The 26,631-nt window shown below is 39.7% G+C and overlaps 1 protein-coding gene across 2 annotated transcripts; it reads left to right on the forward strand.

Annotated features, from left to right (window-relative positions):
* The first annotated feature begins 24,593 nt into the window (after nt 1–24,593).
* Nucleotides 24,594–25,777, forward strand: LOC127336671 (heavy metal-associated isoprenylated plant protein 39). 2 transcript variants are annotated; one of them, XM_051363512.2, is made up of 3 exons: nt 24,594–24,788; nt 24,896–24,971; nt 25,144–25,777. In XM_051363512.2, exons 1-3 carry the CDS (start codon nt 24,783–24,785, stop codon nt 25,503–25,505), a joined length of 444 nt encoding a protein of 147 aa, XP_051219472.1. In that variant the 5' UTR covers nt 24,594–24,782; the 3' UTR covers nt 25,506–25,777. The 2 variants fall into 2 exon arrangements, with proteins under 2 accessions (XP_051219472.1, XP_051219473.1); XM_051363513.1 differs by lacking the exon at nt 24,594–24,788 and having other exon boundaries at nt 24,890–24,971.
* The last annotated feature ends 854 nt before the right edge of the window (nt 25,778–26,631 follow it).

Below are 26,631 nucleotides of genomic sequence, written 5' to 3' on the forward strand. Positions count from 1 at the left end.
AACCATGTATACTTGTTCCTCTAATGGTGGTATGTTTTTCAGTTATGCTGATTTTCTTGGGTGTTCTGTAATGCAGCCATAATTGTGGTGTCATGACTATGAAAGCTATGGAGCTTTTTGATCCCACTAAGGATCTCCGCAAACTGTTCTCTGATAATGATGTATGCCATATTCGTATTCAGTATGCAAATAGCCTTTTCTTCCACAGAGGCAATAAAGTTGATCACAATGTAGTTACAAGTTTCTTTGATAAGGTACAATCTGTTTGTCCATCTAAACATTTTTTATGTCTCCTATCTGTTATGAATATAATGTAAATGGTCATTATATACTGACATTTTTTGTTTTGTTATTCACTTTGTAAAGGAGGATTTCATGCGCCAGCTCCATCCAAGCTGATTTATGATCATCCTATGCTTCTTCTTGGGAAACCTACGACATCTTTGTCGTTTCTTGAATGAGGCAAATGTGTTTTCCCTTTGGCGAGAACTGTTTGAGTCTGTTCATTTGTGTTTGTATGCGTCACTCTGTTTTGGGCGGAAGTGATTTTATACATTCCAGAACTCATTTTTGTTCATCCCCTGTACATGCCCCAGCAAAACATCTATTGTTTGATATGCTTTCTATAGCATCTCAAAACTTATGAATATTAAACAAATAATTGTTTTAGTTGCAACTGTATATCCTTTCTATGCATCTTTTACTAATTCTTTTTTTGTAATTCCATAATGATTGTACTTTTTGTTTATCTGTAATGATTTTAAATTCTGGGTAATGAGTAGGTTTTACTTTAATTTTGGTTAGTCAGTAGAGGGGTGGGTAACTCCGCCTATTCAATTTATTTTTCTTAAGCTATGCTTAAGTTGGATAGCCGGTTCCAAGCCCGGGTTAAGGAGGAGGGGCCACACTTTTTCATCTTTCGTCTTTCAAATAGCTTCTTCAAATACATTCAGACATCTCAGTCTATTTTTTTTTCACTATTCTTGATATCCTCTATTTTCTGGCACTTGCACCTGTGTTATATCAGCAGTTTGCTTTTCTATTGCTTTTGCATGCTTGCCAGGAGCTGCCTGGTCTGCAAGGTGGAACATTTGCTTTTTGATGTCTTCAGTGAGATCAGCACACTCAATCTGGATTTTTCTGCAATCTCTGTGTCTTGAGTATCATTCACCTCTTCTGCTGGCAGGTCATTTGTCATGCAGCTCGACAGGCTCAGTATTTTCGGTCTTTGGAGTTTCCTCGGCAATTTGCATCAATGCTTTTCACATCTCTAGTTCCCTCGGTCACTATCGCTGGTTCTAAATTCTCTTGAGCTTCCTCTCCAATAATATTTCCACTGCTTTTGGTTGGATATTTTCTCCAGATTTGTACTTCTTTTTTGGTATCAGAAACTGCTCCTCTTGCTGTCACATCTTCTTCTTGGACAGAATCTTCAGTTTTTTTGAAACAATGCTTTTTGTTGTGAGATACTTTGAGGTACAGTGGCTTCACTGTATCTCATTTCATTAGCAGGTTCTTGTTACAGGATATATGGCTCAGTTCCTATCGTTTTTTCTTCTGCTTCGTGGTCTTCCAACCTAGCAACTTTGCTTTTGAGTCATCTTTTGACCTTCAGTGGCTCCACTTCTGCTCTCTTCTGCTGATTCTATCACAAGCTACTCAGTTATGGTTGGTCCATCTTCATGAGTTGGGTTCACAAGGATGGTGTCTCTTCTAGTTTTGGCTCCTCAAATGGTGGTGTTTGAACAAGTGATGTACATGGTCCTCTGGAGTTCCCTTTTAGCAATTGCGTCACTGCTGTTCACATCTTTAGTTTTCCTTAGTTACTGGTGCTGATTCTAAATTATCTGTGGTGTCAGGAATTGGTTTTGTACAGCAGCTAGTTGAGTCCCTGCTGGCTTAGAACGACGGCCTCCGACACGGGTAACTGCTCATCCGTATCTCTGTATATTTTTTTCGTTTGCAATCCTAGACTCTGGTTAATTATACTCTGATCATATTTTTTCACATTTCGGTGTCTGAAAATAGGAGATGCATGTTCTTTCATGAGCTGTCTCTTCTGCAAGATCACTGATGTAAGTATCATTTGGCGAGCTCACTGATGCAAGTATCAATTTTCAGTTTTCCATGGCTTCAAATGCCATTTTTGATCTCTGTTTTTTTGCATGCTTTTTTTGTCAGGAGCTGCCTCATCTACAAGCAGATGACAGTATCATTCACACTTTTCAGTGAACATAGCTTTTTGTGTTAAAGAAGTGCATATGAAGCGTCATGCTATTGTTGGTATGTTTTCTTCTTTTCAGGACTTCTGTTTCTGTTATCTGTAATGCATGTACTATGCTCATTTTTTCTCGTCTCTCATGCACTTTCTTTTTTAAAACACAATAATTCCACAAAGCCAACATCAAACAGGGTATTTTGCTAGTATCATAACACAATAATTTAAATCTTAAATAGTCCACGTATGCAACTCGTACAGAATTCAATGCTACATAGTGTTTGATAATAATTTGATCAACACTTGCTGGTCATCATTTGATCTCAGTCCTTCAGTCTTCCCTCGTGCTTGTCACTGAAGATACACTTGGCTGGAACATTTGATTTATGTTATCATTGCATCCACTGGCCTTCGTCTTGTTTTTTCTTGATTTCTGGGGTTCCGTTGTTGTACCTGGCAGTAAGAAATGTTAATATAATTTTAGCATTATATATTGTATTTAATATCTGCATAATAACAATATAGATCAGCTTCTATACCTATGTCCTTTTTCTTTCTGTTCCTAGTCTTTTTTGGTAGATTGAACACCAAATGCAGCTGTTGACACTTTTTCTTCGTGTATTCGGTTGAACCACAATGGCTGCAGGTGTAGAACATTTTCTTTTTGATTCTTTCCTTTATAGTCATCAACCTAGGACGACCTTTTGTACCAGCAACATCTGGATCAAGTATGCGTATGTTTGATGTACTTTCAGATGTAGGGTCCAAGTTGACGACAGTTCTTGCTGTACTGTTCTGTCCTATAGCTGAGTCTTGTTCAGTTTCATTGTCCATCCTCGCCATCTCTGCTTCTAGCCTTGGTATCTCTTGTAGCAAATACTGATATTTTCTTTTGTTTTTTGAACCATTTGATGTTGTGTGTCCCAATAACCTTGATAGAACATTGAATCTTAAAACAATGCTATCCTCATTTGGTGTCGGGGCAAGAACATGGTCTAACACCTTTTTTTCCTTCTTCCTCCACCTTTCTATGATGTATTTATCCGGTATCTTGTCTATCTGTAAATGCAGCATAACTTTCAAGATGTGTGAGCAAAGGAGGCCATCTTTGTCAAACTTGCAGCAGATGCATGAGTAATCATGGTTCTCTTCATTCACCAGAACAAGGTAATTTCGTGTTCTGTGTTCTTTGATTGGGTAATTAGGTGCCTGAACCAACCAGTACTTCTTGCCTTTCTCTTCTTCCGTTATTTGTAACCTTGTAACATCATTCAGTATGTTCTGAAATTTTCTGAAGATTGAAATATTGTATAGATCATGTGCTTGCCTTTCAATGTAGTACTTAGTGAGGAATTTCTTGTCAGGAACTTTTTTGGTAATTACATTGTGATCACACTCGTCCTCTCTTGCATGTATATCATCCATTATTCGCTGGTACTCTCTTAGGAAGCTTGTGATGCTGAATTGAGCCCCTACGCTTCTCTTAAACAGTGCATTTGTCCCTTCGCTTCTAGCTGTTGTCTGAATAAATGGGAAAAAGGATTTCTTGAAGTAAACTGGAGCCCATTTCTGCCTTGATTTCCACATGTTTTGCAGTATTTCTACATGTCCCACATTGTACTCATTTATCATTGCCTGCCACAACGTTTCAAACTCATTAACTGTCAAAGATTTGTCAATAATGTCCTGTAGTTCTTCATATAGGCCTTCATTTGCCTGAAATAGTGGACCACCTTTGTCATCAATTTTCTTCTTTATATGGAACAAGCAACCCCTGTGTATAGATTGTTTGTAAAGTTCTTTTATTGCATTCCCCATGGCTCTATCCTGGTCAGTAATTATTGTCTTGGGGTGCTTACCACCCATTGCATGTACAAATTGGTTGAACAGCCACACAAATGTCTCCTCTTTTTCATCCACTATGAATGCACATGCAAATATGTATGTGTTTCCATGGGGCGACACACCAACAAATGGTGCGAACGGCAAATTGTACTTGTTTGTTAGGAATGTCGTGTCAAAGCTGATGCAGTCTCCACAAATATTATAGTACAATCTTGCTCTTGCGTCTGCCCAGAAGACACTACGAACTTTGTTGTTTTTATCTAAATCCATTGAATGATAGAAACCTGGATTTTCATTCCTTTTTTGAGTAAACCATTCCAAGACTTGCATCATATCATTGTTTGTCAGTTCTCTGTTTATGCTATTGCTGTAGTTGCTCACTTTTCTTTTGTTGTATGGCAGTTGAGCCATTCCTCCTCTTATATATGCCAAAACAGCTACCATGTCACGAGTAGGCATATTGCAGTGTTTCATAGTTCGTATCATCTCCTTCTCACCGTCGGACATGTATATGTGCGACCTGAAGAATCTGCTCTGTGGGCATAGTTGATGGTTGTGTATAAGTTGTAGTCCTGTAATTCTCCACATCCCATTTCTTTCACTGACTACCATTTCCACCTTGCAATCTGTTTTTGCTATCACTGTGCTTTGCCTCTGTGACACTACCTGCTCAGTCTCTGCTTCACTATTTTTTCCGTACTTGTTACATTTCATTGTGAACCTTATGACCTCATTGTTCCTTCTTTTGCTTGCAGTACGGTAAGATGAAACACAACTTATGGAGAACCCAACTGTGTATGCATACAAGTTGAAGAACTTCTGAGCTTCTTCTCTTGTTTGAAATTCCATTCCAATGTCAGGTTTGAGCTGGCTATCATTATCTTTGCTTACATCTTCTTCCATCTGTACCCCCTGTTCAGCTAGCTTTTCATTTGACAGAAAGTTTTCTATATCATCTTCAGTTATTTCTTTCTGTTGATCTTGTGTTGTTTGCGCTGTACTTGCACTATCAATGTTTGAGTTGATTTGTTCGCCCTCCTGGGTTGGCTCAGATGTGCTCATTTTTTCTTTGCCTTCATCTGGTGTTTCATTCATTTGCTGGAACTCATTGTTATTCCCATGAGCATGAACCTGCGTACATTTTGTATGAGCATGTTAATATTAATATAGTGGAATGCATAATTTTTATTGCACAAGGCGATAATATTTATTCATTACCTTTTGTAGATTCATGTTGTCAAACACACTTACATCACATGGATTATCATCCTGCCCAAAGAATGTAGGCGTTGATTCTTTGTTTGTTATACCTCCAAGTAGCAAGTCTGTGTATGAGAACCCTTCCTGCAACAAATTAAATACAAATTAAATATAGCTGTAATTAATCTAATTATTTTTTGTCAATTTTAATTTTTTTACGAATGACGCATACATGTGTGAAGAATTCATCTTCAATATCATTTGGTGCTTGCAAGGTACCTGAGTATAAGAATGTTCCCGCCTGCATAATACAACATGTTAAATTGTCAGAACATAACATGATAATATCAGTTGTATCTGAACGGAAATTTATAACTATTGACTCTCTATATCGGCACCACAGCTTTGCCCTGTCATTTCCTGCTTAGTTACCGTGGGCTTCCTCATTTATTCAGTTATCTCTGTCCTCAGTTTTGTATTGTCATACCTACTAGCGTGTGAGGGAATACTGGCGTAGGCGGCCCAATACTGGTATCTGGGCCAGCCTGCCATTTTCCATACGTGAGCATTACGGCTCTAACGGACGTGTTAAGCATCAATATTGGGTCACCCAAAAAAACGTGAAATAGGAAATGTTTAGAGCGCGACCAAGATTTCATCTAGTTTACAAGGCATGTTAGTGTCTCAGTTCTTCAGTTTTAATTTCTTCAGTTTTGTATTGTCTCTGTTTTTCAAGCTTTAGTCATTATTCTTCATTTTTTCGCTCTTTCTCCGTCCCTCAGTTATGTTTTGTCACACTTGGCTCAGTCATCTTTTTTTCTCAGTCATCAGTTTCTTCCTAAGTTATATCTTCAGTTTCTCAGTTATTTCACTCTTTCTTCATTTTCCCTCAATTATTTCATCAGTCTTTATTTTTTAATTTTCTCTTTCTTCAGTTTCTTAATTAGATGTAATGCAGTTAAAATGCTTGTCAGTTTCTTCCTAAGTTATATCTTCAGTTTCTCAGTTTTTTCTCAGTTAAAATGCAGATAAAGGAAGAAGGAGCGGCAAACGGATCATTGCCTGGGACACTACCTGCTCAGTTTCTCAGTTATTTCTCAGTTATTTCTCTACTGTTTTTCTCAGTTATTTCTTCAGTTTCTCAGTCTTATTAGCTTATTTGCTCAGTATTTCTTCTCTCAGTCTACCTCTGAATTCTCATTTTCTCAGTATTATCTCAGTTTCTCAGTTTTATCTCAGTGTCTCAGTTTCTCAGTCTTATAAGCTTATTTGCTCAGTATTTCTTCTCTCAGTCTTAGTCATCTTAGTTATTCTTCAGTTTTTAGTTATTTGTCATTGTTAGCTCATTCTTCAGTTTTAGTTATTTGTCATTGCTTCTTCAGTCTCTCACTTAAATTTGCTCATTACGTATTTCAGTCATTTGTTGTAATATCCCAGGTAATGGGGTTACAAAATTAGAGGAAACAGATGTGTGCATTGCATTCATGCATAGAAAATCTGGGGAATTTTCGCGCTTTAAAGTAAAACAGTCACAGTAACTGAAGTTTCACTTGACCTTGGTGGAATTGAAGTAGCTCATCAAGTCAAGCGCTATAAACCTCAATGTGACTTTGTTAAAACTTTGTTTTGGGTAGAGATAATTTGATCTAAGGGGTTAGATCAAATGGAACTAATAATCAACACAACAACACTTTACTCAATGATCAACTACCTGATCTTATTAAATATCACAACATGATATTCCTAGCGATAACATGTGAACATCCATGTAATTGGAAATCAAGTAACAATAATTGAAGAAACTATTCTCCACTTATCTTCTCCATGTCTTAAACTAATCCATGATCCTACCATGAATCTCATGGTATTTATTTTACTTCATTCTTGGAAGCAAGACAAGGAGATAAACTCTAGAAATATATAATCCTCTCTACTACATATTAATATACATCAAACCTAGATAAGTGAGAGTTCTATGTTACTTATTAGAGGATCAATGATAAACCTTGAACTAAACCTTGAATATACATCCATGTATTCAAATCATCATCTCAGAGAAACCCTAGGATATTATTGAAGACATTTCCTAGAGAGAGAACCCATTTATGTTAACCATAGATATTGGTGACCACCTCAATATCTTTGGAGAATAAACTTAAGTTAGCATTGTAGTTCTTCTCAAATGAGACAGAGACCATTCATACTAATCCAATCTTTACCTATTTTAGAATAAAGGACAACCTTTGAACTAAAGTATTAGGTTGTAAACCATTTCCCTTGGAGTGGTGAGATAACCCATTATCACATGGTATAATACCATATCCATGAGTTGATAAGGTAAGTAAGAGACCAACCCAATTAAGCTAGACAAATGGAACCTTAGCCTAGATACCTAAGGAGATATTAGGAGTACACCATAAACCCAAGATTAACCATTCCTAAATGAGAAAGCTCAACCTATGGTGTTATACTCAAGATAATTGAGACAACCATAACCATGCCCACTCAAGAAACTATAAAATAAAGTAAATATTTAATTGATCAAGACAACACTTGATCTTGGGAGTGAGAAAACCATTCAAGGAGAGATCCCTTAGGAAGCCCAACTTTGATCATTATAAATTGTGTAGTGATCATAAACCCTAAGAACTAGAAGTAGAAGATATAAGCCCATAAGAACCAAAGTGAGAAACCATCCATCATTATAACCAAAGTTAACTATAAAAAGTAATATAACTACTTTAGTTACCTTAATAACAAATTAAGGATAATAATCGAAGTTGTTGGTAAAATATAAAACCAATTCTCAACACCTTAGTAACTAGAGGAGAACATAAAATATTAAGCAAGTAACCCCTTATCATGGTTAGGGGAGATTAAACCCTAGCACATGCAATATGGTGTTATCCCATCTCTATAACCTAGAATTAAATCTCAACCCTAGTTTGAGTATCACTTGGGTGATCATAACTAAAACCTAAGCCACAACTAAGTTCCAAACCATATGCCATTTGGTAAATAACATTAGAACCCTAGTATTGCACATTAATCAATTCGTATGCTTCAATTCTTGAACATAGGAAAAACCATGTGCTACATTATATGGTTTAAACCATATATGTAGTGATCAACTATTTATCCTTGTAACCAAGACCAAGCCATTATGGGGAAAATATCTACTTTAGACATTTTCAAAGATAATAAGAGTGTTAACCTTGAAAGAGAATTATAAGAGAGTTCACAAAACTATAATAAATAGGTGATCACATAAAATTATATGCAAGTGAAACCAACCCTAAAATAAGAAACCAAGACCTCCTAATAATCTTTAAAATGCCTTGGGAGCAATTCTCCACTTTAAATAATTCAAAAGAGAGTTGTATTGCAGGGAAGAAAAGGAATTTCAAAGAATATACCAACTCATGGCTAAATTGAAATTTAACTAAAACTCACAAGGATTCAAATAAAATCATGCATTACACATTAGTTTGGACAAAGGAATCATGCAATGATCATTAGGGCTAAGCTTTAATTAAAAATAGGTATAAATATCTGAAAGCATAATTGAATTCAAATAGGAATTCAAAATAGAATTAATAAAACCAGAAATTCAAAACAAGTAATAAAACAGAAAATGAATAAAAGAAATAAAGGAAGAAGGCTTACCTGGACTTACCTACCGCAGCAGCCCAGCAAGAGAGGTCCAGAAGCAGCCCACCATCACCAGGCCAGCACAGCCCAACACCATCCCACGTACCCTTTCGACAGAAAAAAATAAAACGAAGTCATCCTCATCCTCTCCATCGTGCCTGGAGGACAGCACGACGGCGTGCTCGTCCTTCCCTCGCGCTGGCATCCTCTCCTCGTCCGAGACCATGACGAGGCACGCGCCTAGGCGCCGTATAAAGCCTTGGACGAACCTAGTCGCCCTCTTCTTCCTCCCTGCTCGAAAAATTCCCCACACCCGAAACCCTAGCTGCGCCGAGTACCATTCCTGCCGGCGATTGGAGCACCCCTGAGCCCAGCTGAGCACGCCATCGTCTCCACCGTCCTCGACATGCTCTCTGTGCAAAAGGAATCGGACCGGGGCAAGCTGTAGCCTCGCCGACGAGATCGCCTCTCCGACGGCCGGCGCCATTAAATCCGGCGAACCAGACCACCAATGACCTCGCCGTCAAGCGCGTCATACTCGCGGTGAGCCACTCTACCTCGTGGCAAGCTCGCCCTGCTCGATTACACACCGTAGCGCCGCCGCATCGCTAGTCCGTGGGCACCGCCGCAACACCTCGTCGCCGGGCACGCTCCGGTGACCAAACCGGAGCGGCGCCACCATCATGAGGTTCGCCTCGGCGTCCTCGTTACAACGCGCCTACGCACGTCCCCGCGGGAACCCGGGAACGCCGGTGACCATGGGCGACTGCCCCGCCGGCCACCGTGAACCAAGCCATGTCGACGCCACCGTGGCGTGTGACGTGGCCACGGGCCCATTAGTCAGTGTGCAGGGGTAGGTGTAGCCGGGTACGTTTAGTATTTCAGTTTAATTTCAAATTACAGAAAATGCCTGAAACTTTGAAATAATGTAGAAAATTCATAAAAGCTCAGAAAAATACAAATAAGATATCAAAATTATTATAAAAGAAAAATCTATCCAATAAAAATATAAAATGAAATTTATATTTTTAAATAGAAATTCATTATTTAATACTTATTAAATAAGCCTTTTCTTTAATTCTAAATTGAATTAAAATTCAATAAATAGTAAAACCTTTTAAAATAAATAAAAACCAGTAAGGAAAATAAAGAAAACATTAAAGCTATTTTTCTTTATTTGTTATTTTGTTAAATCTTTATTAGTGGAAATTTAAACCCTAATTAATAATTACTTCAATTATTAAATGTTTAAAAATAATAAAAAGCCAAATTCAATATTATTTTTATTTCTAAGTTATTAATAACTTCAACTTTAAATTGAAGTTATTAATCATAGAACTATATGGTGATTAAGAAACCCTAGTTCCATATGGTAGAAAACTAGGAACTCATCATTTCATGTGTAAACCCAAAACCCTAATTCACTAGAAACCCTAGCTCCACTATTTATGTGTGAACCCTAAATTGTTTCCAAACCTAAAACCCAAGTAACATGTGATCATGTTACTTCATCAGTTATCATAGATTCATAGCTAGCAACTAAATACTAGTTCAAACCCACATAAAATATGGGAACCCTATCAGTACTAATTAGCCACCCATGTGTTCATCTTTATCAGACCTAGATAATCCAAAGAGGGGTTAACCAAGTGTAAACCCTAGATCCTATTACCAAAACTATCATCCTTATTCATTCCTATTTAGCATCACACCAATGTGATGAACCTCAGGAGGAACTATGCCAATTCTTGAGCATTGCCTAACCATATTCCACTAAACCCTACTACTGATGGATACAATCAACCATCCTATTTAAGAAGCCAATTATTCCTTACTAATAGAACCAACAGTAAAACCTAGACCACCTCAACCCTAATTGCAATACTTCTTAATATTTAAGAAGTATGTTCTTCAAAAGTTAATCTTTTGAAGAAAATAAGGAACCATCATCAACCCTGCTTATAAGGACCTATAAACCCTAGCCAGCTATCACCAACAAGGTATACCACCTTGATAGCAACTATTGGTAAATAAAATGTTTAGGCTTAATTCAACAATCAAGCCTAGTTGCTGATGAATCCAAATATGTTGTGATCCATCTAATACTTACTCCAGAACTAGTTGAAACCATATTAAACCATAGAACCCCACCAACCTAATTATCATACCTGTTCTTTGTTAAAGAACATGTTCTTCAAAAGTTATTATTTTGAAGTATATGATAATTAATCATTAACCATGCCATATAGTGCTAAAACCAACCACCATTTATTACATGTTAGGATTATACTCAATGTTATTGTTGTATGCTATTAGTGTTATTATTATAATACATTGTAGCACTTGTTTATGATACCATGTAACCACACTTGAATAAGAACCTTGTATGAGAATCACTCTAAAAGTGCAACACACCCTAAACAAATCATTTCAACTCACTAATCCTAAATCATCGATGTTAGGTCACGCTTAGAGCGATTGCATCTCATACTTATGCATTATTGCATCCTTGCCAATCTTTTAAACATCGTCCTTACCGGACGATGATGCTATTTCAGAATTTGGAGTTATTGCGTATCGAAGACCTTGCCTGCATAATCTTGCAGTCAAGAAAGGCAAGTTCATCACTTGCTCATGTCATTTGAAGTATTTTTATCAAATTACTTGCAAAGTATTATGGTTATCACTATTGCACAAAAATCAAAACCACTACTTTCATAACTATGAATATGACTATGTGGTGGGCAATGGAACCATGGATTGTGTTGATATGGTGGAGGTTCCATTGCACGGGTTTATATCCATCTAGGATTAAACAACAAATGTCGCCAGTGATTCTTGTGCCGTAATACCCGTGTTAACCATAAGATCCGGAGTGGGACGGAGTAGTCAAAAGTGTTTCCACCTCTCGTTCATCAACGGATGCGCTTTACCGTAGACACTTGTATCTGTCAGGGCAAGCGGTAGGCTGGGGAAGCCTTAAGTCCCCACGGCATAGTCCGTAGACACTTGTCGCTCGAAGTGCAAGCGGTAGGCTGGGGAAGCCTTAAGTCCCCACGGTATTGCGGTCTATGATGGGTTGCAGCTACCGGCGAAGGAGTTTGGTTCGATCCCAAACTGTCGTCGTGGTCGGGGTCCACCCCTGAGTGGGAATAATGGGACCGGCGAGGACCCAGGGTCGGGGCATGCAACAAAGGGTGGGTGTTCGAGGTAGCGGAGGAACATGATTGGCTAGACCTTATACCGGGCCTCACACCATAGGAAGTGTGGACGAGAACATGACTCGGTTGGCACCAAGGTTAAGATCTCTTATGGGTAAAGCAACACACCTCTGCAGAGTGTAAAGAACCATGACCTGTCACTCCCTGTTCCGGGATATGGAACTACGAACGCGGCCGGAAAGGAGCTCCATGAAGTTCTAGTAAACCGGTGAAGGCTGACGGACATAGTTCTTCTGAATAAAAGCAACCTTTTGAAGAAATGATTATGAAAACCTGCATTGGTATTAGACTTTCTGGTCTAATGCCGTAGCTAGTGCATTAAACACCTCTTTCCTATAATGAACTTGTTGAGTACGCTCGTACTCATCCCACTCTTAAATCCCCTGCTTAGATATAGAGGCCACGATGGAGGATCTACAGTGCAACTCGAAGGCCGAGGAGTCAACAAGTACTTCAAGAAACAGGACCTACCAGAGGAGTCAGATTCCACATCCAACAAGGAGAAACCTAGATTAGCAATAGAAAGGAACTAGCTTCCTAAACTTAGCTCCTATTTAGCTAGAATCTATTCATAGCCTCTGTAGCTAGTTAAATACTCTACAAATAGAGTTCGTGTTAGGATTAGACTACGAGTTGTTCTCCTGGAGTTTATTTGCAGTTTTACCTCATTGTAAAGTAGGAGGCTGTGCTGATCTTCTGTAACAGAGTCTGTATGTAAATCTATAGACATGCCTTGGACCCGCATATGTTTTTGTTGTACCACTCTGAGCGATATAATACTAGTGGAACGGTGTTTCATTGGTGTTATATCAGACTTGCATACTACACCATGCAGTGGTATGCCGGGTCACCACAGTTGGTATCAGAGCAAATGCTTTGACCCTAGGATTAAAACCCTTTAAAGGAGACCTATAGGATTGGTAGTGTCTATAGGAAGTTGTCCTAGGTAAACCAAATACTTCTTATGACTTGAGATGGATATTCACTTGAGAATAATCCTGACACACTTGAGTCAACCTTTTTACCTATCTTTCCTAAGTAAAGTTAGATAGCCAATTCCAAGTATGTAGAACATCAATAAGTCCTTAACACAATAGATGAGTAGATCACAGTTGGTATACAATACATGGTAGTCCAAAGAGAGGATACAACCATAAGGAAGCTATCCTATTGGAAGATGTGTACCAACACATGTTATGGTTAAGTAAGAATTATTCAGACCTGTTATAGAAGTAATATCAAGTGATAAAGATAATTAAGATATCCTAATAGAAAATATAGACCAAGTTAAGTAATGAGTAAGTAAATTATCCAAACTTGTAAAACAACTGATAGTAAGTGATTAAAACAAGTGATATGAGGTAGTATAGACCATGATGAGTCAATCATGGGAAATAAGGAAGAGTGATAGGAATACAAATATGTCTACTTATATGGTATAGATAGCAATCATATATGATTCACCTGAGAATCATTATGTGATGAACTAGAACCTCATAAATATTTAGGATAAGTACAATAAGAAGCCAAGTGCTAAATAGTAGTACAAGAGCTATGTTCCAAAACTATGGGAAGTACACCAAGCACATCATGACCATAGTCTTATAATACAAACACTTGAAAGTATACGAGCTATATTCCAATAGTTATGTGTTTAGAATAGCAATGTTAGAACCAGACATGGCATATAAAGTAGTCCTCAACAAAATGGAAGCTAGGTTAGTACTTCCAAAGAAAATTAGGTTAACCACAACTATCCTAGACCACTTTGTTTCAAGTTTATCTCATTGCAAATGTGCAATTAAGGTAAAGGTTGAGACAAATAGTAGAATTCCCTATATTCGTGCTAAGTATCACGATATAAACCTATATTATGTGGTGTCCTATACTACACATCAGAGCCTGATGTTTAGAGATGTTTTACTCAACTATTATATTCAGGCCTATGATGATGTGTATTATAAACACAAAGCTGAATCTTCTTGGATTTTATTGGATTTTCATTGTTTGACTAGATCCATACATGAAGTTTGACTTTGATATGCAAATGCATGTTGCAATATCAAGCTCTTACTTGATGCTATAGATCTAGAGGGTAATGGTATTCGTGTGAGGAAGTGACGAATTCTGAAGACTTTAAAGACAGGACCTAGGTTTATCAAAAGAAGGAAGCAAAATTGTGGGAAGCAACGAAGTATCAATCAAAACTCATGCTTAGCCTCAACAGAGGAGTACTTTAGTACATAAGAAGCATGAAGGTGAGAAATCTGGTGATTATGGTGAAGCTCAAGCAGATCCATAATCAATACAGAAGAGGGAATATGTGGGAAATCACTTTGGATATTATATTCATAGTGGTTTTCTTGCAAAATAAACCCTGAAGAAAGGAAGATGACCTATGAAACCATAACAGATATAAGAAGACCGTAGTTGATATCAGAAGACCACAATTGGTATAGGATCAATACTGCGAGATAAAGTAGAGGATGTCTCGTCCAGTTGATCAGAACCTAGAATAGAATCCATTGTTAGATAACAAATAGCCACAATTGGTATCAAGTAGTCCACCATTGGATTATTTGTACCAAGAAGTTGTGAACGAATAAAAGTTTGTCAGCCAAATAACAATGACCTATAAACATTTAGTCGAAGGATTCACGTCGGATGTCCACTAATTGAGTGGATATACCACAAACATTCTTCGTGAGACCTTAGAAGAAGTACACATCATAAGTTAGACCTAGACCAATATTCTAACCATAAGTCCAATGGTTGGAGGAAAAGGAGTTGAAGACCATAAGAAAACTCTAAGGGGTAGAGTAAAGATTGAGTTGGATGTACAATAACTCAATATTTTGAGCTAAATAGATGAAGCAGGTCTAAACTGAGAGGTAGTTCGATCTTATCTTCCTAAGATTATTAAACACTACTTTCGGAAGGATGTCAGACCAGAAGCCGAGGTTTATACCTCGAGGAAGTAAGAAGTGAACTTTAACTTGAGCAAGTGAGTAATAATTACTCACAAGTACTAAAGCTTAAGGCAGCTAATGATAATGAAGTTGGACGAAGAAAATACCATATATCAAATATAGCTCAAGAAGGCCAAAGACCGAAGGAAATTAACCATACCAGAACCACAAACTAACAGAATGATTCCTTTCATGGAACCTAAATAACCAAAAATAGTTATAGGTATCAACTATAAACCATTACTGGATGGACTAAATGAGTCTAATCCATTCTTAGAGGAATAAACCACCATGATCAATTCCATAGTAAGTACCTTACCAAGTACCATTATTGCAGTTTTGGTAGTAAGGGAAAAACAAAGACCTATTTGATCAAATAGGAGAATTTTATCCAATTAATCCTCAAATAAGACTGTCAGAACAAGAAGAAGTCCTAATCATTGAATCTTCAATGAGATAGGAAACAAGATTATAATAGTTGGAAGAAATCAACGAATCAAAGTAAGAGCCATGGTTCAGAGACAAGTATTATTAGATTCCAGGAAGAAAATCATAGAACTGGAGTAAGAAACTAATGTTCAGAAACAAACCCTAATGGATTCCAGGAAGAATCTGGACAAGGGATATATTCAATTATATCCAGTAAGATCACCAAGGAGTTTGAGAAAAGATGTAGTCTGCACAAGACAGATCCACACTCCGAAACGTGAGAGATATCAAACTTCGAGGACGAAGTTTAGTTTAAGGGGTAGAGACTGTAATATCCCAGGTAATGGGGTTACAAAATTAGAGGAAACAGATGTGTGCATTGCATTCATGCATAGAAAATCTGGGGAATTTTCGCGCTTTAAAGTAAAACAGTCACAAAGAATCGAAGTTTCACTTGACCTTGGTGGAATTGAAGTAGCTCATCAAGTCAAGCGCTATAAACCTCAATGTGACTTTGTTAAAACTTTGTTTTGGGTAGAGATAATTTGATCTAAGGGGTTAGATCAAATGGAACTAATAATCAACACAACAACACTTTACTCAATGATCAACTACCTGATCTTATTAAATATCACAACATGATATTCCTAGCGATAACATGTGAACATCCATGTAATTGGAAATCAAGTAACAATAATTGAAGAAACTATTCTCCACTTATCTTCTCCATGTCTTAAACTAATCCATGATCCTACCATGAATCTCATGGTATTTATTTTACTTCATTCTTGGAAGCAAGACAAGGAGATAAACTCTAGAAATATATAATCCTCTCTACTACATATTAATATACATCAAACCTAGATAAGTGAGAGTTCTATGTTACTTATTAGAGGATCAATGATAAACCTTGAACTAAACCTTGAATATACATCCATGTATTCAAATCATCATCTCAGAGAAACCCTAGGATATTATTGAAGACATTTCCTAGAGAGAGAACCCATTTATGTTAACCATAGATATTGGTGACCACCTCAATATCTTTGGAGAATAAACTTAAGTTAGCATTGTAGTTCTTCTCAAATGAGACAGAGACCATTCATACTAATCCAATCTTTACCTATTTTAGAATAAAGGACAACCTTTGAACTAAAGTATTAGGTTGTAAACCATTTCCCTTGGAGTGATGAGATAACCCATTATCACATGGTATAATACCATATCCATGAGTTGATAAGGTAAGTAAGAGACCAACCCAATTAAGCTAGACAAATGGAACCTTAGCCTAGATACCTAAGGAGATATTAGGAGTACACCATAAACCCAAGATTAACCATTCCTAAATGAGAAAGCTCAACCTATGGTGTTATACTCAAGATAATTGAGACAACCATAACCATGCCCACTCAAGAAACTATAAAATAAAGTAAATATTTAATTGATCAAGACAACACTTGATCTTGGGAGTGAGAAAACCATTCAAGGAGAGATCCCTTAGGAAGCCCAACTTTGATCATTATAAATTGTGTAGTGATCATAAACCCTAAGAACTAGAAGTAGAAGATATAAGCCCATAAGAACCAAAGTGAGAAACCATCCATCATTATAACCAAAGTTAACTATAAAAAGTAATATAACTACTTTAGTTACCTTAATAACAAATTAAGGATAATAATCGAAGTTGTTGGTAAAATATAAAACCAATTCTCAACACCTTAGTAACTAGAGGAGAACATAAAATATTAAGCAAGTAACCCCTTATCATGGTTAGGGGAGATTAAACCCTAGCACATGCAATATGGTGTTATCCCATCTCTATAACCTAGAATTAAATCTCAACCCTAGTTTGAGTATCACTTGGGTGATCATAACTAAAACCTAAGCCACAACTAAGTTCCAAACCATATGCCATTTGGTAAATAACATTAGAACCCTAGTATTGCACATTAATCAATTCGTATGCTTCAATTCTTGAACATAGGAAAAACCATGTGCTACATTATATGGTTTAAACCATATATGTAGTGATCAACTATTTATCCTTGTAACCAAGACCAAGCCATTATGGGGAAAATATCTACTTTAGACATTTTCAAAGATAATAAGAGTGTTAACCTTGAAAGAGAATTATAAGAGAGTTCACAAAACTATAATAAATAGGTGATCACATAAAATTATATGCAAGTGAAACCAACCCTAAAATAAGAAACCAAGACCTCCTAATAATCTTTAAAATGCCTTGGGAGCAATTCTCCACTTTAAATAATTCAAAAGAGAGTTGTATTGGAGGGAAGAAAAGGAATTTCAAAGAATATACCAACTCATGGCTAAATTGAAATTTAACTAAAACTCACAAGGATTCAAATAAAATCATGCATTACACATTAGTTTGGACAAAGGAATCATGCAATGATCATTAGGGCTAAGCTTTAATTAAAAATAGGTATAAATATCTGAAAGCATAATTGAATTCAAATAGGAATTCAAAATAGAATTAATAAAACCAAAAATTCAAAACAAGTAATAAAACAGAAAATGAATAAAAGAAATAAAGGAAGAAGGCTTACCTGGACTTACCTACCGCAGCAGCCCAGCAAGAGAGGTCCAGAAGCAGCCCACCATCACCAGGCCAGCACAGCCCAACACCATCCCACGTACCCTTTCGACAGAAAAAAATAAAACGAAGTCATCCTCATCCTCTCCATCGTGCCTGGAGGACAGCACGACGGCGTGCTCGTCCTTCCCTCGCGCTGGCATCCTCTCCTCGTCCGAGACCGTGACGAGGCACGCGCCTAGGCGCCGTATAAAGCCTTGGACGAACCTAGTCGCCCTCTTCTTCCTCCCTGCTCGAAAAATTCCCCACACCCGAAACCCTAGCTGCGCCGAGTACCATTCCTGCCGGCGATTGGAGCACCCCTGAGCCCAGCTGAGCACGCCATCGTCTCCGCCGTCCTCGACATGCTCTCTGTGCAAAAGGAATCAGACCGGGGCAAGCTGTAGCCTCGCCGACGAGATCGCCTCTCCGACGGCCGGCGCCATTAAATCCGGCGAACCAGACCACCAATGACCTCGCCGTCAAGCGCGTCATACTCGCGGTGAGCCACTCTACCTCGTGGCAAGCTCGCCCTGCTCGATTACACACCGTAGCGCCGCCGCATCGCTAGTCCGTGGGCACCGCCGCAACACCTCGTCGCCGGGCACGCTCCGGTGACCAAACCGGAGCGGCGCCACCATCATGAGGTTCGCCTCGGCGTCCTCGTTACAACGCGCCTACGCACGTCCCCGCGGGAACCCGGGAACGCCGGTGACCATGGGCGACTGCCCCGCCGGCCACCGTGAACCAAGCCATGTCGACGCCACCGTGGCGTGTGACGTGGCCACGGGCCCATTAGTCAGTGTGCAGGGGTAGGTGTAGCCGGGTACGTTTAGTATTTCAGTTTAATTTCAAATTACAGAAAATGCCTGAAACTTTGAAATAATGTAGAAAATTCATAAAAGCTCAGAAAAATACAAATAAGATATCAAAATTATTATAAAAGAAAAATCTATCCAATAAAAATATAAAATGAAATTTATATTTTTAAATAGAAATTCATTATTTAATACTTATTAAATAAGCCTTTTCTTTAATTCTAAATTGAATTAAAATTCAATAAATAGTAAAACCTTTTAAAATAAATAAAAACCAGTAAGAAAAATAAAGAAAACATTAAAGCTATTTTTCTTTATTTGTTATTTTGTTAAATCTTTATTAGTGGAAATTTAAACCCTAATTAATAATTACTTCAATTATTAAATGTTTAAAAATAATAAAAAGCCAAATTCAATATTATTTTTATTTCTAAGTTATTAATAACTTCAACTTTAAATTGAAGTTATTAATCATAGAACTATATGGTGATTAAGAAACCCTAGTTCCATATGGTAGAAAACTAGGAACTCATCATTTCATGTGTAAACCCAAAACCCTAATTCACTAGAAACCCTAGCTCCACTATTTATGTGTGAACCCTAAATTGTTTCCAAACCTAAAACCCAAGTAACATGTGATCATGTTACTTCATCAGTTATCATAGATTCATAGCTAGCAACTAAATACTAGTTCAAACCCACATAAAATATGGGAACCCTATCAGTACTAATTAGCCACCCATGTGTTCATCTTTATCAGACCTAGATAATCCAGTAGGGTTAACCAAGTGTAAACCCTAGATCCTATTACCAAAACTATCATCCTTATTCATTCCTATTTAGCATCACACCAATGTGATGAACCTCAGGAGGAACTATGCCAATTCTTGAGCATTGCCTAACCATATTCCACTAAACCCTACTACTGATGGATACAATCAACCATCCTATTTAAGAAGCCAATTATTCCTTACTAATAGAACCAACAGTAAAACCTAGACCACCTCAACCCTAATTGCAATACTTCTTAATATTTAAGAAGTATGTTCTTCAAAAGTTAATCTTTTGAAGAAAATAAGGAACCATCATCAACCCTGCTTATAAGGACCTATAAACCCTAGCCAGCTATCACCAACAAGGTATACCACCTTGATAGCAACTATTGGTAAATAAAATGTTTAGGCTTCATTCAACAATCAAGCCTAGTTGCTGATGAATCCAAATATGTTGTGATCCATCTAATACTTACTCCAGAACTAGTTGAAACCATATTAAACCATAGAACCCCACCAACCTAATTATCATACCTGTTCTTTGTTAAAGAACATGTTCTTCAAAAGTTATTATTTTGAAGTATATGATAATTAATCATTAACCATGCCATATAGTGCTAAAACCAACCACCATTTATTACATGTTAGGATTATACTCAATGTTATTGTTGTATGCTATTAGTGTTATTATTATAATACATTGTAGCACTTGTTTATGATACCATGTAACCACACTTGAATAAGAACCTTGTATGAGAATCACTCTAAAAGTGCAACACACCCTAAACAAATCATTTCAACTCACTAATCCTAAATCATCGATGTTAGGTCACGCTTAGAGCGATTGCATCTCATACTTATGCATTATTGCATCCTTGCCAATCTTTTAAACATCGTCCTTACCGGACGATGATGCTATTTCAGAATTTGGAGTTATTGCGTATCGAAGACCTTGCCTGCATAATCTTGCAGTCAAGAAAGGCAAGTTCATCACTTGCTCATGTCATTTGAAGTATTTTTTATCAAATTACTTGCAAAGTATTATGGTTATCACTATTGCACAAAAATCAAAACCACTACTTTCATAACTATGAATATGACTATGTGGTGGGCAATGGAACCATGGATTGTGTTGATATGGTGGAGGTTCCATTGCACGGGTTTATATCCATCTAGGATTAAACAACAAATGTCGCCAGTGATTCTTGTGCCGTAATACCCGTGTTAACCATAAGATCCGGAGTGGGACGGAGTAGTCAAAAGTGTTTCCACCTCTCGTTCATCAACGGATGCGCTTTACCGTAGACACTTGTATCTGTCAGGGCAAGCGGTAGGCTGGGGAAGCCTTAAGTCCCCACGGCATAGTCCGTAGACACTTGTCGCTCGAAGTGCAAGCGGTAGGCTGGGGAAGCCTTAAGTCCCCACGGTATTGCGGTCTATGATGGGTTGCAGCTACCGGCGAAGGAGTTTGGTTCGATCCCAAACTGTCGTCGTGGTTCGGGTCCACCCCTGAGTGGGAATAATGGGACCGGCGAGGACCCAGGGTCGGGGCATGCAACAAAGGGTGGGTGTTCGAGGTAGCGGAGGAACATGATTGGCTAGACCTTATACCGGGCCTCACACCATAGGAAGTGTGGACGAGAACATGACTCGGTTGGCACCAAGGTTAAGATCTCTTATGGGTAAAGCAACACACCTCTGCAGAGTGTAAAGAACCGTGACCTGTCACTCCCTGTTCCGGGATATGGAACTACGAACGCGGCCGGAAAGGAGCTCCATGAAGTTTTAGTAAACCGGTGAAGGCTGACGGACATAGTTCTTCTGAATAAAAGCAACCTTTTGAAGAAATGATTATGAAAACCTGCATTGGTATTAGACTTTCTGGTCTAATGCCGTAGCTAGTGCATTAAACACCTCTTTCCTATAATGAACTTGTTGAGTACGCTCGTACTCATCCCACTCTTAAATCCCCTGCTTAGATATAGAGGCCACGATGGAGGATCTACAGTGCAACTCGAAGGCCGAGGAGTCAACAAGTACTTCAAGAAACAGGACCTACCAGAGGAGTCAGATTCCACATCCAACAAGGAGAAACCTAGATTAGCAATAGAAAGGAACTAGCTTCCTAAACTTAGCTCCTATTTAGCTAGAATCTATTCATAGCCTCTGTAGCTAGTTAAATACTCTACAAATAGAGTTCGTGTTAGGATTAGACTACGAGTTGTTCTCCTGGAGTTTATTTGCAGTTTTACCTCATTGTAAAGTAGGAGGCTGTGCTGATCTTCTATAACAGAGTCTGTATGTAAATCTATAGACATGCCTTGGACCCGCATATGTTTCTGTTGTACCACTCTGAGCGATATAATACTAGTGGAACGGTGTTTCATTGGTGTTATATCAGACTTGCATACTACACCATGCAGTGGTATGCCGGGTCACCACATTTGTTCTCAGTTTTGTTTGCTCAGTTATCACATATCAACATTGAGTAAAGCCTGAAGCTCACCGATCCTTTTGAACTGCAGTGACGAAAAGCCGGAAGCAGTGGCGGAGAAGTTGGAGAAGCGGAACAGGTTGCAGGTTGCACGAATCGGGCGCTAACAGGTTCTGTTGCGGTCCTCATGAAGGTAGCTCCTTCTCCTACTCTCTCAGTCTCTGTATTTCTATGATCTGTTTTTGGCGTGGCGCGCACTTGCCTTGCCCAGTCTCATTTATTCAGTTATTCTCTGCCACATCATTACCTCTTTCTTCAGTTAAGGGGAGAGGATTCTTCAGTTTTCCGTATCTATCTATCTTAGTCTCTCAGTTTTTCTTCTCAGTTTCTGCATTTGAGGGTAGAGTGGAGTAGGAGCTTGCATGATCCATGTATGATCCACAGGTTTTTCTCAGCTATTATTGTTTTATCTTTTTTGCAGCATTGGCCTGAGGATCATACAGCAGCAGCAACGGCAATATTCAGAGACCATGGATGCATGTTCCTCAGCGTGTGAGTTTTTCTAGTAAATCTCTTTTTCAACATAGTCTATGAAATCCATGAGTCTACTGGAACGGAGAAATTCTCAGTTACATAGTCTATGAAATTCTCAGTTACATAGTCTAGTAATTTAGTTAAATTGATATGCATGTCTGTCATGTCACATTTATATCCATGAGTTATTCTACTGTTTTTTAGATCAGACATGCTATTCTACTCCTTCAACATTATGCATGTCACCGTGTTAAGATCATTAAGAATTATGCAGATCAAGACAATGTGTTGGAGAGGTACATGATGTGTGGTCAAGAAACTGAGATCTAGTGAGAGGCTGGTTATGAGAGATAGTGGAGAACTAAAAAAAGTAGCAGGATGAGGAGAGGGCTCACATGCCTGTGCTGACGAGGAAGGAGGGGCAAATCCTTGCCCAGCTGCATCGACATTGCTGTAAGTTTTCTCATTACCCTCCATCGGTTTTGTGGATCTATATTCTAGATCTTCCCCCTCTTCTTTTTTTCTGAACTGTGTACTCGTTCTTTCTTGCCGTCGCTGGTGTGCCAGGGGGTTTGCGTGAGGAGGAAGAAGAAGATGTGGTGACGTGGATGTAGTGGTTAGATCAGGCCTGGAAGGCCTGGTTCCAGCACGTGCTTGTCTAAAAGCCTAGAGGCCCAGGAATAAAAGCCTAGAGGCCTAGGAATAAAAGCCAGGAAAAAACCGGACTGGTCTTTTTTGGTGGTGGGACTGATCGTTTGCAAATGACGGGAAGGACTGACGGGAAAAACTGACTAACTGAAAGTGGGACTAAATGGGTAGGGGGGAAAGCTGACTTGAACCCAATTGTATTTTCATCTAGATGAGCATTAGACAGTCCCAATAAAAATGCATGTGACAAATGATCGGCCTGAAGCCTTCCGTTATAAGCTCCGTTCAGTTTCTTTTGAAGAGATTGGTAGCTCAATTTTGAAGTCTCGGGGCTGGAAGAGAGAATTTCGTCTTCGGGCCTTCAGGGAAGAATCTGCATCTACAATTTGTTAAGTCATAAAGCTACACCAACAATAACAATGAGGTAAAGATTTGCTACTGCTCTCTTTGGAAAAAAAAAAAAGAACCAGAGTTGGCCTAACGTCTTGAGGCTTAGTTCTTGAAAGTTCTCCAGAAAAAGCAACGACACTACTAGTACAACAACGTGTACATACCATGTCACAAATTTGCAGTACAAATTCAACACATGGTCAAGAACACAAACAAAACAAAGCAAATCTACTGTGAGTCGCAGTCATGCCCTGAACTCTTGTACAGTAAGCTTTTCCTTTCGGCCATGGTTGCGGATGGGATTGCTGGACAAGTCATTTCCAATCAGTGCAGTAGTAGTAATGGCGATAAGGCCGGGATCGAGACCACTTCCAATCAATGTAGCTAGCGACAGCACTCTCACTCGAACGCGATGGCCAGCCAGCAGCCCTACCTATGTTCCGCGTGGCCTGCGCGTGACCAGAACCCGGCCTGTCATCTGTCGCAGCCGCCTCCGCCTGGCCGCCCACACCCACCGGAGCCATTCGTCGATCCAAGCTCTTCCAGCAGCCAGCGCGGGAACGAAAGCGACCACGCCGCGCCAACAAGAAAGCCTCGGATTTGCTCCTGATTACGAATTACCGCCGTGCGGTTATCCACCGGTTTCCGGCTGCGCGCCGGTGCGTCACGCGATCCATCCGGCCGGTTCGTCGCGGCTTTCGTCCTTGGCTCCCGACGTCGCTACCATGGCTCTTTGAAAAACAAAACCCGCTGAGCTTTTGGGCGGTGGGATGCCGCGAGGTTGACGTGCGACGACGTCGACGGGCGGGCCGGTCCGCCCCCGCCGTGCCACGGCACCTGGCTGTCTATAAAACCCAGCTGCCCGCCCGGTCACTCCCCAGATCACACACATTAAGCTCTGTTCGTTTCGCATAGGAGTCATCGCCGCAGACAGATACCGTTCTTCCGCTCCCACCCACCCGTTTTGTCCAGTAGCTTGGCTGAGCTCACGCCCGCCGCCGCACTTCGGCACCGGCGACGAAGGATCGGTCGATCCCTTTTGGGTGTGTTGCCGTCATGAAGGTGATTGCTTGCAGTCGATTGAATTGGGATTTTCCTTCTTCTGAATTTGCGGCTTGTGATCGCTGGTTCCGGTTGCTGATTTTTGCTATGTTGTCTGATGGATGCAGAAGGTCGTGCTGAAGCTGGACCTGCACGATGACAGGCAGAAGCAGAAGGCGCTCAAGGCCGTCTCCACTCTCCATGGTAATCTAATCCCTTCTTTCTTCTCCAGTTATGTTGTCTCTTGCCTTGCCTTGCCCTGCCCATGTTCTTGCTCTGCTTCGTAACCATCGGCGGCGTAGTCATCTAGGGAATTGCCACAATTTCCACATATCTGTTCTGAATTTGATCTGACAAAAGAACTCGCCGTCATCAGGCATCGACGAGATGTCCGTGGACATGAAGGCGCAGAAGATGACGATCATCGGCGCCGCCGACCCCGTCGCCGTGGTGGGCAAGCTGCGCAAGCTCTTCCCCGCGGCGCTCATCGTCTCCGTCGGCCCGGCCAAGGAGGAGAAGAAGGAGGGTGACAAGAAGGAAGGCGGGGACAAGAAGGACGGCGACAAGAAAGACGGCGACAAGAAGAAAGACGGCGACAAGAAGGAGGACGCGAACAAGCAGCTGGTGTACCCGCCGTGGTACCCGCCGCCATACGGCTACGGGCCGCCGCCCCAGCCCTACCCTCAGTTCGTCATCCGCAGCGCCGAGGAGGACCCCAACTCCTGCGTCATCTGCTGATCCCTTGTCAGGCATCCCTGCTTGTACATTTCTAGCTGGCCTGCCCTGCGCGCTGTAGCTCACCGGTGAACACCGTTAGCGACCGGCTCCGGTGGGTGGTTGCTGCACTCATCGGCCTACCTTCGACAGTGATTCACCGAGTGCCTTGTAGTATCATCCATTTTCGGTAGATGTTGTTTTGTCTTGTTATTTTCTGGAGAACGGGTTAGTGGTATACGCATCTGCTGATTGTAATGTGCAGACATAGAGAAGAACTACAAAATAGAAACTTTATAATTACATTCTGAAGGTGCATGATATTGCGCAAGTCAGCCAAAGAGAACTAGGGCTGTAAGATTGGCCTCTCATGCATCTCTCGCACTGAAACTAACCCTGGACTCTGAAACTGCCCAACTGCTGCTCCACCTAAGCTGTTTCTGATCACTGATCTCACTAACAAACCTTCCACCTCGTCAGTCGTAAGGCCAAATAGGCACGAACACGTCCGCACAGGATCAAATTTTCCATGTGAACTGAAACTAGTTTATTCTTTTAACTGAATCCAAGCTGAACAATCATTCATGCTTACCTCACGAGAACTCTGATCCCGCATTATTAGGTCCGGTTATCATCAACCTCTATTAACTACAAGTGCGTAGTTTGGGATCGTGTGTGGCTTCTCAACCATTGAAGTAATAAAATGCCTCGACGGATGCTGAAGCGAGCCTTTGCGTCATAGTCGCTGTCTTGGCCTCTTGGGCTAAGCTCTATCTCTTGCATTTGTTGGTAGCTGTTTTTGTTGTCCGTTTCTTCTCTTGTTTTGTCTCTCTGTTTTTGTTGTTTAGCTCACTGCCACATTTGTAGTTTCTAATCCTTAGCGGTGAAGTTAAAAATTCAAAGGAGGGCCGGCATATCCTACCTGTGGATGGCCTCAGGAACAAATTAAAGCTTTTTGCTAACACAATGTTACTGTACGTTACTCGAGATTTGAGTAAAACACCATTTTAATGTACTTTGCATCTGTTGACACCGATTTTGTCTTACGTAATAACAGGTAGCCGATGGTTATGAAATATGACATACTAAATAATTAAATAAATTAATTCTAAACAAAATGTTTTTTCCTATATATAAAAAAACACAATAT

Source organism: Lolium perenne, chromosome 2, assembly GCF_019359855.2.
Source record: "Lolium perenne isolate Kyuss_39 chromosome 2, Kyuss_2.0, whole genome shotgun sequence".
NCBI classification, from domain to species: domain Eukaryota; kingdom Viridiplantae; phylum Streptophyta; class Magnoliopsida; order Poales; family Poaceae; genus Lolium; species Lolium perenne.